Below are 13,571 nucleotides of genomic sequence, written 5' to 3' on the forward strand. Positions count from 1 at the left end.
TACAGTGATTTATACTTGTCAGTTAGTGTTTAACGATTAAAATGAGACAGCGATTAACAACTCTTTCTTCGACGATTTTATACCTCCACTCCCTCAACTATAGAACAACTACAGCCCTCAGAAGAGCTTACCTTACTTAAAAGACATACTTTGCTATTCTTATGTAGGAAACAATTTACACGAGCGCATAAAGAAAAGGCTAATTATTATATTTGAAAAAAAAAAAAAAACACACAGAAAAAACCGTGATGTAGTGAAGCCACGAAAGTCAAAGCGCGAAGTAGCGAGGGACGACTGTATTTTAATTTTACTTAGGAACATGCATCTGAAACATGTTTCTTTGCTTTAAGTTGATATAATTAAATATCATTTTTTGTGGATTTCCTTTTCAAAATTCATATACTTAAATTTATAACTTTTGCAATAAGGATCTTGTAAAAAGTTTCCTGCCTTTATAACTATTTTTATGTGTATTCCTTGATTTCCATATTTACCAAACGCTACAGGTTTCACGTAAGTTGGAAAATTTATTGAAAAAACGACATATTCTAGTAAATTATAAAAAAATACATTTTACATTGAGTAAACTAATATTTCCATAACTACAAAAAAAAATCCCTTCAAATAAAACTTAAGTCATAAATTTATCGATCCAAGCGAATTCTAAAATGATTTCAAGAAATGCAGCTAGAAAATCTCCAAGTCCTTTTTAAAGCTTTATATTTCATGTTTGCTAAGTAAAAAGTGGAAATATTATACCTTTTTCGCTGGAAATTACTACTTGGTGAAAAGAAATCCGTGGGAGTAAGTGAGACATAAAAAGAAAAGTGTAAAAGAAAAAGCTATTTGTAAACCTAATCCATTTTCCTCCCGATTTCTCTTTTGACGTTTTCAACTATTTCTTGCATTGAAAATGTACCGTAAGGTCTAAAATTGTTTTTAAAATATTAAAATTTTTAATGTGCACACAAAAGAATTTAAGCAAATATATCCTTATGCATTTCTCTTAAAATGATATATGTTCGTTAGTTTATACAAAAAATGATTCTTAAGTCCAGAAAAGATTAAAAATATTTTTATTATTTTCTGTTGTTATGTATTATACGTCGTTTCTAAAATAACTATTGAAAGAAAAAATACTATAATTCATATGTAAAATATTTTACGAGTACAATGGAACTCATTTATCTTTTTGGAGGATCGTTACTAGAGTTGGATGAGAGCCTTAAAATAGTTTATTATTTTTTTAATAAATGTAAGGTAGGCGATGTCACCGTTTCTATTTATATTTAACCAGCCATTGATGTTACTATATTTTCATTCGATATAGGTTCTTGAAATTACTTATTCGGCAAACAATGTAAAAAACGCATTTTTTTTCCCTGTCTGTTTAAATTTTGAAAACAAAAGCACCTTATCCCCGTTATGGATAGAAAATGTAATGATTATATGCTAAGCCTTTACCTGCTCTTAACGAGTTCCGTAGTTACGAATTCTCGATGGTGTGCCGATTTAGTTTGAGCTACGAGTTTGAAAGTGATATTCGCTTCAATTAGTTGGCATCAAACTCCAGATCAAATATAACTATTCCAGGCTGATGAGCTCCAAAAACGAGGCAAAACTGCAGTAAGACTACGGAAAAGGGGTGTTTGTGTTTTCTTGTAATTTTCATTTACCAGAGAAACACACACATGCAGTAAAAATAAAGAAAAAAATAGTAGGAATCAAAATTATATTAAGGAAATATGTAAATGTTTTTTGAATTCATGAGTCATTTGCCCTCGTCCCTCTGAAATCGAGATATACGGTCTTGAACTAAATGTTGACTTAATGTAAAAGGGATGTACCACCCAACTTCACTGTCTGAATGTTCCAGGACATCCATCTATCTGCAAAGCGTGTGAAAGATTTATTCAATTCCTCACAGAAACTCGGCGAATTTTCTTAAATTTTGGCATCAGTTAGGGCGTTATATTTCGCTAACGGAAACACAACGACAAATATTTTATGCGGCCTAAACCATGTTTTAGTATTCTTTTCCAATTGCTACTTATTCAGAATTTTTTCATTAGTACTCTATCATATAGAATTAAATGATAGCTTAAGAGCGTATATCATGACACTGAAATTTGTGCAGAAGAAGATGGAATTAATTCACAACCTAACGATTATTATTATTATTTTGTTTTGAACTATTATTTTGTCTTTGTATACTTATTTCAAAAACGTTGAAAATGAAAGAGAGAAAAAAAAAGAAGCACAAAATGTTGTACCTAAAACAAAAAGAAGGCCTTCGATTTTCGTCTCAAAATAAGAGTTAAGTCACGTTGAATTGATTAATAGTTTAAATATGAGCTCCTTTTATTTTCAAAAGCTTTCAAAATTCATATCTGTAATGTTTACACAATCAACGCATATTACTCTTTATAAATTTATTTTTTCATTTTAAACTTAATTTTTTAATATACTAAAAGAAAATTTACTTAGAAAATAATGATTTTATTTGAATTTCGCAAAAAAAAAAGCACTATAGAAGATTGAAGAGAAGAAAGAAAACATTTACGAAAGGATTCGAACGAGAAATTAAACGTTCAGGACTTCATGCTTGCTAAGTAGTGCTTGAGATTCAAATGTCTCAAAAAGACGGAGAATATTTTTGAATTATTAAGCGAGGAAATATTTTCTAGAAGTGCAAATGCTTTGTCTGAAATTAGTTTTTAGGATTAACTTTTTATAGCAAACATTTTCTAAAATTTGTGTTTAAAGAATTTAAATCCATGGGTTTGTACACCTTTTCATGAAAAAAGTTTAGATTGAGAAATACAGAAGACAGTATAATATATAGCTACAAACTGTTTTCAGGTACTGAATAATAAAGTGCCAATGTAGTACAATTATGCAGCATGTAAAATATCCCTTTGGTCTTTGCTTAGGTTTAAATACCCTCGACAAAATTAAACCCCTAGTATAATTTCGCACCGAAGAGAGCCCCGGTGCATCCATAAGGTGGGGACATTTTATTTTTTACTGTGATAACATTTTTTTCTTTCCTCATTCTGAAAACTTTAAATCTAATAAAACATATAATATGTTACAATTTTATTTACACATTTATTAATTTAGGTTTTTAGCAAAGTCATATTATAGTCTGCAATACTTTAACAAAAAAAAAAAAAAAAAAGAAAAAAAAAACTTGAAAATTATCTGTTAGCGAACACCAACAAATGCATATTTACTAGTTAATATATTTATCACACAATTTGATATATTTATCGAATTTATTTTTAACCCGTAAGAGGGGAGGTGAAAAAGAAAGACATAACAATGGACGCGAAGTCTCAGAGACCGCACTACTTTCCTTTTTTTTTTTTTAAATCGTGCAATTGAGATACATTGCTGTATTTTTTAGATGCTCTTTAAACTTTGTTTAGCATGGAAAAAAACATTTTTGAATTTTGAATCGAAATATATACCTTTTCCGAGGAAATTTAACTAGAGTCTTAACATTTTTCGAGAAAATTCATATGCTGCAGTAAATATTTTACTACTCGTAAAAAAAAAATATATTATCTATTAATGATTTTATTTTAGTTGTTTAATACAAAACATTTACACAGTCCAGTACAGTCCTGTTGCATACACATAACATTTTAATACCAGAAAATTGATTATATCATGTTACGGGAAAATTTTGACAGCACCTCAACTATTATTATATAGCGTCGTATTTCCAAAAATAAATCAACCTCATTGTCTCTCGAACATCATTGCGTACCATTTGTGAACATTTCAGACAACTCTGAACCTCATCTAGAATATTTTGCATCTCTTCCGCATAAGCCGGACACGACAAATAAACGTTTCTCCGCGGTCCTAACGTTAAGAGCCATGCCTTCTACTTCCGAAAATTGTAGCACTGAAGGGGAGGTGCGGTCCCACAGACCGCTGCTAAAGAATGCATTGAAATTTAAACCAGATGCAACAAAACAAAAAATTGTTGGGGAAAACCATTCAATCGGACAAAAAATGAAATAGGGGTAGTGGGATGAACTTTTGAGCGGTCTTTGCGACTGCACCTCCCCTGCTAGGGATTAAACTGCGTTATTAATTCCCTTTTCACAGCAGCTATTAATTTTAATGAAAAAACCTGTAGTAAAAATACAACTCCCCAAACAAGAAAGACAATTCATCAGCTCGTAATATAACATGTGAATACGAGTTAGTTCCTATTTTTATTTAATAGCTGTAAATAGGCTGAATTTGTAAATTTGCGACTGAAATATGGGTAGATGTACCAGTATCTTCCTATCATCTGAGTTATAGCTAAGTTTTCTGCTTTCTTTGATCATGGGTTTCCTTTTTTTTTTTCCCCCTTGGAACCAAACTTTTCTTTCTAATACTGTTGCATCTTTGACTAACTTTTTCTGTAACCTTTTATTTCTTCTTTTTTTTTTTCCTTCATTCTCTTCAAAAGTTTCCCTTCTATCCTTCCATGCATTTTTTATATTATGACTACTGTTCTCTATTTTCATTCTTAAGCCAATTTTTTCCAATACACCTGGAATAACCAAGTATATTTTTAAAAAAAGGAATAACAGCTATTTATACAAATATTGTTGCTATATTTCACAGCTGTTTAACAAATAGTAAGATTTTAATCACTTGGTCTGATAATAATAAACATAAAAATTAAATTATTGCCTTTATTTCAAAAAATAAAAATAAAAAATACACACAGCAAGTTTATCGAACAAAATAGTAAACCGTGGTTGCTATCATTGTGTTAAATAATCATATCCTCATAAATATAATAGCGAATGATGAAGTGACACCTCTGACGTCATTAACAATGAAACTCGCATCACGGCATGATAATTTGATAGTATTTTTTGGTAATGTTTAACATGCAAGGAAATTCTTTATTTTAACGAGGCTTAACTGGATCAACTGGCAATACTTTAGTTTTAGTAGAATGAAGAAACGAAAAAATGGTCAACAATAAACGCTATCAACTGGAAATTAGGGTTAATCTACTGGAGTTAGGATTAAAATTTCAACTATAAAAATATCACCAAACAGGCAGTTGCTTCGTTCAAATGTTGAAGCAATTTTTACTCTTCAGACCATTATGGGCGATTTCCGCGTCTTATAAGTACAAAAAAGAACTCGCAATTCTGTTGAACATACTTTTTAAAGAGAGTCAATGAAACATATTAGTCGATTGTTTTCGAAAGTTAGCTTCAATCATTGCTTCATGAAGAAAAATTTTAAAAGCGAGTAAAATTAGTGATTTAGTTTTTTTTTTTTAATTACAGAATAACTATATATAAAGAAAGAAAACTGATTTTTTTTCTAAAAAGAAGGACCTTTTTGAACAAAAGAAAGCACTCTTATTATGAGCAATATACCAAAACCCGTACCTTCGGCAGTTCACATAAGAAAACATTATTTTTAACGACATCGTCATTTTCTTCCAAACGGTCTCCACTGTTGTCATTTGCATATAAGATGTGTTCTTTAAGAAAAACAGACAACGGAAAAATAGTTTGTATTTATGTGCAAAGTATATTGCTTGATACATGTTTACCTACGAAAATCAAAAGGAGTTTTACGCTTTTTTTTTCAGCAAGTTTAAGCAAAATAAATTTAAAAAAAAAAAAAATCAACTTTGGATTGCTGAAGTTCCTTAAAAAAATGAAATAAACGTTCATGTTATTTTAATCATGTTTCGAAGAGAAAAACAAAGCATAATATTGTTACAAATTCTGTAAATAGTAATTATTTTTTATGATTAATTTGATGTAATCTGGCTAAATTGGGCATTTATTCCATTATCTTTCATCTAAAATTATTGTAGTAACGTAACCTGTAAATAGTTTCTTGTAATGTACATAAAAGCCCCTAACATTCGACTGAAGTATACGGACCCCTTATTTTTCATTGATAAGAATCGTGAATAAATAAAAAAAGAAAATCGAGAAGCAGTTCGAATTTTGTGGAAACTTCTCTTTCGAGATTTATAAATAGCCACGGCCAACGGCAGGAGTCAGTCTCGAGTTAGTTTTTGCTTGTGAATCGTGTCAGCGTTACACTGGAGAGCATGTATTAGCTATGTTTCGTGAAGCCTTTTGAGCTGTATTTTTGCGTATTTTGATGTAAATACGTGGTTGACCGTTGAGTATACGGTGTTAATCGATAATTGCCTAATTGCTACGGTTACTTAAGCAGTTGTAACTATGCTTCCTGTACATAGCTGTAAATAAATCTCCTGTGTTTTCTCAGGAACTGTGCCGTCATTCAAAGCAAGTTTGAAGCTGCACCGGAACTCTTAACAATATGTATTAAGAGACTTAGTGTACAAATGTTCAAAGATTAAAAAAAAAAAAAAAAAAAAAAAAAAAAACTCGTTTTAAATTGCAGACTGAATTCTCTTAAACCAAAAATAGATCTACTATCTTGCTGCAGATCTGTAAAGAGTGAAGTAAAAGTACATTAAAATTTAAAAATATGAAATATTTAGTGAACAATTTCTGAATAAATGCTTTTTTTTTCTGACGTCACAACGTCATCCCTTGACTCTTTATCGGAATGCTCCTGCTGGCATCAAAATATGCAAATACATTCGAAAAAACCAGGCTACCGGTATTTGTTTTTTCTTTAAGGAGTGCAGCGACTCGGAAAAATTTAAGAAATACCGGATAATTATGAATATAAATGATAGAAACAATTAATTTAAATAACTCATTTTGTATCCTATAGTTTTATTAAATTAAAACAGTTGAACCAAAATTAAGAACAGAAAAAAAAAGGAACGACTTAGTACTTTTGAATTCAAAAATCAATGTTTTGACAAAAAGATTTGATAATTTTCTCAATAGAATGGAAATACACATCTTTTCTTCGAATTTTCTCAGTTTTTTACCAACCTTTTTCTCATATCAAAGTTCCTTTGGAAAAATGCAAATTTCAACACATTTAACCAGTCGGAATAATACAATTTCCATTTCATATGATTAAATTTTACTTTATTTTTTTTTCGTGTCCTTAATAAAGCGAATAATGAAATTTTCAACGAAAAAAGTTCTTTTTATGATTTTTTAATGCAAAGTCGTCTGGTTGTAACGAAATATTTTAATAAAAATGCATTATTCATTAGATATAAATTTTAAGTTAAAAAATTAACTTAGCATGCATTATAATTGAACTTGAGAATACCACTGTGAATGAGAAATTTATTCAAAGTAGCTTTTCTTTTCTTGTTTTATGAGGAAACATTTTTCATAGAAAAAGTATGTATTGAAATGCAAATTATCTAAATGCTGAATTCGTAACATGGGAAATCACAATAATTTAAAAAAAAAAAAATTAAAAAAAAATTCAAACAGTTACAAGAATAACATCGATGCGTATTTTACGTACATGAAACATATTTTGCTGTTTGAAACTTATATTAAAAAAAAGAAGATGTGTGCATCACTCTACTTCCTTTTACGCCAATTTAATGATATTAGGGCCTTGGAGTAAGCAAGGAAACACTAACTATGTTGACCCCTAGTTTCTTGCGAACCGAGGCAAAAAAACGTTTTACGTAGATTAATTTCCACATTATTGGCATTTTTAATGTGGTTAACTCTTTAAGTATCACCAACATTAGCCAAATTAAAACCAGGCTTAAAAATCGCCAAATTTTTCGCCAGTTTGGCGACAAAACTTGGCGGCCAAAAGCTTGGCGATATATCATCAAGTATTTGACAAATTATAACACCACTTGAGTTAGCATTGAAATTAACACTGATTTCCCCCCAAAAAGGTGTAAATGACCCTCTTAGAAACATCCGAATGCAACCAAAAGAGGTAGTGCACAACTAGACCTCACTAGGAGTCTACTTACCAAATTTCACCTTTCTAGGACATACCGTTTTTCAGTTATGCGAGATACATACACACATACGCACATACATACGTGCATACGGGCGTCACGAGAAAACTCGTTGTAATAAACTCGGGGATCGTCAAAATGGATATTTCGGGTGTCTGTACGTTCCTAGGCATATATCCACGTGTGGTCGGGTCGAAAAAAAAAATCAACATTCATTCGGGGGTGAGCAAAATGGAAATTAAGGCCAATTTTTGAGTGAAACTTTTTTCGCGAAAACAATACTTCCTTTTTTGTAAAAGGAAGTAAAAAAATTATAAAGCATAAGTAATATAAAGAGTAAGAATTATTTTTAATGCTACATTCAAAAATCAATTTTATATTTAAACTAATTAAACTGTGATTACTTTAAAATTATCGTTTACTTTATTTAAGAAGTAAATTATCTGAATGTTATAAGTTTTGGAAATAACAAACAGAGCAAAAACAATTATGTTTCTGGAAACAAGGCAAAACAACATATCATCGAATTTTAGCTTAGAAAGTTTAGAGAAGATTTGCATTGTTACGAGTCCGTCTTTAATAAAAGTATTCTTTAAATAATTATTTAGTTCTTGCAAAAACACGAGAAATTTATTCACTGACAAATATATACCAGAACGGGGTTAATCAGTTCTAAAATGTCCACAGAAGTTTTAAAAAATTGCGTAGAAAAACAAGAATTTAAGAGTAAAAACGTAATTACATCCAAATATGACAAAACAATAAAAAGTATGCCTTTTCAATTGTCACTGATCGATTGGAATAATACTTTGCACATCGATTGAACACTTTAAAATATTGCACCCGTATTTTCAATCGGAATTAAACACTCTAAATGGGGTGCGATTTACCCCTAAATATTGGGTTATTGGAGGGTGCAATATATTGCTTTATTTTACACTCGAAAATTCAAGTAGTGATTAAAAATTCGAAAGAAAAAAAAAAACGAGAGTTGATGTGTTTCAGATTTTTTTCCCCCGAAAATACTACTTATAGGGGTATGACATTCCTCGTGATCATATCAACCCCTTTGCATGAGAATCTAACTACCGTTTATAGTCATGGATCTGACACACTTCTGTAAGAAAATTGGAGTACGTAGGTTTTTTTCTTAAATTTTACTAAGTGTTCTAGAAAGTATTTTGGGCATGGGTGGAGCTTCACCACCTGGCACATTTTCTAGCAATGGCCTGATTAATCATGGCGGCCAACAGCCCCCAGCAAGACCTCAAAAATGCACCAATAATACTTTACCGATTTACATAAAAATTTTGGGAGTATGTTGCATTTAGTGATTTTAAGGTGAATAGCAATGTGTTTTAGCTATTTCTTTAAAGAAGAAAATTATTTGTGTTGCCTTTGATCATACTTCAATTAATTACATTATCGTAATAAGTACCATGAAAAAAAAAAGATAGTAAGTTACTAATAAAAACTATTATTGTAATAATTGTCATCATAAGGAATAATAAATGATTTTGTTCATAAAACTTTCAGGGAATGCATTATTTTTTCCTTTCATTCGAAGAGGTTGATTGCAAAGGATGGTTTACCCCTATAAATATTATCTTCAGAAAGAATCCTGAAATGCGTAAACTTTAGGATATTTAGTTTTTTCCTCATTTTTAATCAAAACTTGAGTTTGTGTGCATAGAATTTAAAATAAACGTATATCGTGCAAGCTTTAATATCACAATTATCCTATTCTTAGGGGTAAATCTCAACCCATTAAAAGTGTTTATTGCCGATAAAAAAAGACGAGTTCAATATTCTTAAGTGTTCTATGGATGTGCAAAGTTATGTTCCAATCGGGGAGTGACACTTGGGTAGTTGTAACAGCGCTTGGTTGTAATACCGAATTCCTGTGCATAATCTTCCCAGTAATAGAGCTAAAACATGGTCTTAAATTACCTCTGACAGTCAACTACACCAACTCTTACATAATTTGGAGAAACTTCCTAATAATCTCAGAGGAAATTTCGAGGAAATAATATTTGGAAAAAAAAGTGAGTTCTTGAGTTTACTCAAATAATCGGTGCCTCCGTGGTGAAAAATTTGCTTCATATGCTGGAGTTCATGGAATACATTTCCATCGGTACCCTTTTTGTTATTACCTCCATTTATGCTGCGAACCGCTCTTGTGTTGACTTAAATTTAAATCAACAAATAAGTCTAACCTCTCGAGGTAGTGACAATCAAACTTTCCATACAGTCCAACAGCCCATGAGTGCCAGACCTACGTCATAGTATAAAGGCGCAAAATTTGTCTGCGTAGGAACATCACAGCGGTAAGAAAGGTCTGCCATTATTTAAGCTGAGTCGCGCTGCCTTTGGCATGGAACATAGCTAAGGTGCGTAAAAGTGCTGAAAAGCTAAACATCATAGATGGGGCATTCCAAGGTATTTTTGACATTTATATAGAGTCCGTAACGTGACCTTTTTTGCCATAACTTTTTAATTTACCGTTTAATTTGCAAATTATTTTAATTTGAGCTGGTGTGTGGGTAGGAAACGATCAAAATAAAATAATATTCTAATCAAACAGTAAATTAAAAAGTTATGGCAAAAAAGGTCGCGTTACGGACTCTACATAAATGTCAAAAATACCGTGGAATGCCCCGGATTCATTCCATGGCACGTGACATGGTGGTCCCCATCCAACCAACTCCGATATCGAAGACGTTCTAGAGAGCGGCAGCCATTGAAACTAATCTATGCAAATTTCCAGCTTCTAAAACACATCATAAGAATCTAGGTTACCTCAAAAAGAAAAAGAAAAGCGGACTCCAAAATAGCCTCCAATAGGAGAAACGTTCTAAACATGACAATTCGTATAACAAAGCCGCTCCGCCATTTTGGAATCGCTTCTTTTATCAATCCTTGATCCTCAGGATTTGGGCCTTTGTCAGCTGAACATTTGTATAGGCAAGTATCAACGACATGTCTGCACCTCTATAAAATTTCGTTCAAATCGGAGATGGTCGAGTGGAAACGATAAACTCACTTGACATAGAATGACTCAGTTTTTGACGCAAATTTCGATACCTGTTTCCTGCTAAAGCTAGCGCGACTCAGCTTAAATAATAGCAAACAATTTGCTGTGATGTGCCTATTCGACATCAATGGCAAAACATCAATGTTTCAAAACATGATGTAAGAAATTAAAACATCGATGGTATTCATACATCGATCAAAAAACATCGATATTTTTAAACATCGATCTAATTATCAATTCATAGCATACATTTTTAAATATACTACACTACAGACTTACATATATTATAATCTATATATAAGGTGAACCTACCTTATTTCGTGACATACCTTACTCTGTGATACGAAACATTTATTTTACCACGGAGTTAGGTAGGTTGTGTACACTTAATTTGACATGTTCCTCATAGATGGTAGGGTGTTTTCCAAACCCAGGCAAAGCTTTGGAGGTCTCCGGCAACTGGTTTATTGTGTAGCCATTTTGTCAGTTAGAAGAGAACAGTGTGCACGTGGTGTGACTCCTTGCAATAATTAATGTAAGTTTTTATATGTAATCTCTTAAGAAAATTAATATTTCTTACACTAATATTTAAATTAATACTATAATGAATGTGGTATTTATATTAGTTTCTTGTTTTTGTGTGTAATAATCGTAACGGAGGCTTACAAAAACACAGTTATTTCTTATGAAATTTTGCTACTTTCAGACAGATGGCGCCTATTTACAGCAAGCTAGCCGGTGGGAAAAAAGAGAAAGGTGGGAATAAACGGAAGAAGTACTCAAAGAAAACACTTCAACTCGCAGTGAGGAAGGTAGTGGATGAAAATTGGTTAGTGTACAAGTCTGCAAAAAAATTTTTCATCCCATGGAGCACCTTGAAAGACTACATAACACGCTGTGAAGGTGACAGTGTGGATGTGAGAAAAGTGGTGAGACCGTTTGCTCTAGGCCCAGCAACTGAAACTTCGTTAGTGAAATTTGTCATTAATATGCAGGAGCTTGGGTTTGGTTTGACGGTCACTCGAATCAGGCACATAGCATACTCCCTTGCTGAGAAGGAGTGTGCTTCAAACAACAAACCGTTTCCATTCAGCGACAAGAAAAAATGTGCCAGTTGGAAGTGGTGGCGTGAGTTTCGTCGCAGATACAATTTAGGCCTAAGAACACCCGAAAATTTGTCCCAATATCGGGCAAACAATTCTAATAGGGTGTTACTCAATGATTTCTACGACAAACTCTCTAAGATTTATGGAAAGTTTCCAGAAGGCATCAAACCTCAACAAATTTGGAACTGCGACGAAACGGGGCTGTGCTACGTTGTGAAGTCTGGACGAGTTGTTACAAGAATAGGCAAGAGGTTCGTCTATAATCGAGTAATTGTTGACAAGGCTGAAACTCACACCGTTTTACCTTGCATCAATGCCGCAGGTGAATTTGGACCTACTCTACTGATCTTCAAAGGCGCTAGAATGATTGATGGTTTGAAAATTGGGGCGCTTCCAAATGTAACAGTTGCAGTGTCTCAGAGTGGCTGGATAAACTCAGAGTTATTTCTGATGTGGTTTCAAAAATTTGTCCAGGGGATTTCCTCAGCAAGGCCTGTGGTGCTATTAATGGATTCACATGCGAGTCACATAACTCCTGAAGTCATTGCAATGACTTCAGAGAATGATATCATAATTGTAACATTTCCAAGCCACACAAGTCATTTGCTACAGCCTTTGGATGTAGCAGTATACCGGCCTTTGAAATTGGCTTGGCAGAAACACCTGAGGCAGTTTCAAGAAGGTAATCCGCTGAGAAGACCATTAAGATTCGATTTCCATGGGATGTTCAGTCCCGCTTTTCTGGAAGCATTCAGCAGAGAAAATATCATTTCTGCATTCTGCAAGGCTGGTGTTTTCCCACTAAACAAGATGAAAATTCCTGATGAAGCCCTGACAACAAACGTGGATAACTGGTGTATGGATGAAAATTCCCTGTCAGTCAGCAATGCACCTGCTACAAAGGAAGACATCGATGATGCGTTAATGATGTGTTAAAACTACCTGATTTTACAGCACGTGCTCCAAAACCTGCAAGGAAGAGCCGTGATCCATCAGCTGCAGTTCATCTTCCAGGGGAGAAATCATGTGGTAATACTTCCACCGCCAGTACCAGTTCCAGTACTAGTGACACTACCAAATCCTGTGTCAGTGCCAGTACCAGCAGTTTGGTTAAAGCCAAAAAGAACACCAATAAGAGCAAAGGTGAAGCTGAAGATGAATGGTTCTGCCCCAACTGTAATGAAAGTTACTACAAAGGACATAACAAGAGCCCATGGATCCAATGTTGTTTTTGTTTAAATTGGTATCATGAAAGTTGCCAGGCAGTTGACTCAAAAAATCCACCAACAGTGTTCATGTGTAGTGTATGTGCACGTAATGAAGAAAATGACAGTGACAGTGATTAAGTCATTACCACGAAGTTAGGTACACTGACTCACGGAATAAGGTAGACTATCACGAATTTAGGTACATGTGATACTTTTTTGGAAAATAATTAAATTACATTATATTATCATGTATTAATTCTGTTTGATGGTTTAATAATTAAGAATAAAGTTTACTATGTCTATGGAAAAAATATCAAGTCAATAAATTCAGAAAAAATTATCGA

The 13,571-nt window shown here is 32.7% G+C and overlaps 1 protein-coding gene across 1 annotated transcript; it reads left to right on the forward strand.

The window, feature by feature from the left end:
• Positions 1 to 11,902: 11,902 nt before the first annotated feature.
• Positions 11,903 to 12,955, forward strand: LOC129232182 (uncharacterized). Its single transcript, XM_054866422.1, has one exon. The coding sequence runs from the start codon at positions 11,903 to 11,905 to the stop codon at positions 12,953 to 12,955; it is 1,053 nt and encodes a 350-aa protein (XP_054722397.1).
• The last annotated feature ends 616 nt before the right edge of the window (positions 12,956 to 13,571 follow it).

This window comes from Uloborus diversus, unplaced genomic scaffold (genome assembly GCF_026930045.1).
Source record: "Uloborus diversus isolate 005 unplaced genomic scaffold, Udiv.v.3.1 scaffold_11, whole genome shotgun sequence".
NCBI classification, from domain to species: Eukaryota; Metazoa; Arthropoda; class Arachnida; order Araneae; family Uloboridae; genus Uloborus; species Uloborus diversus.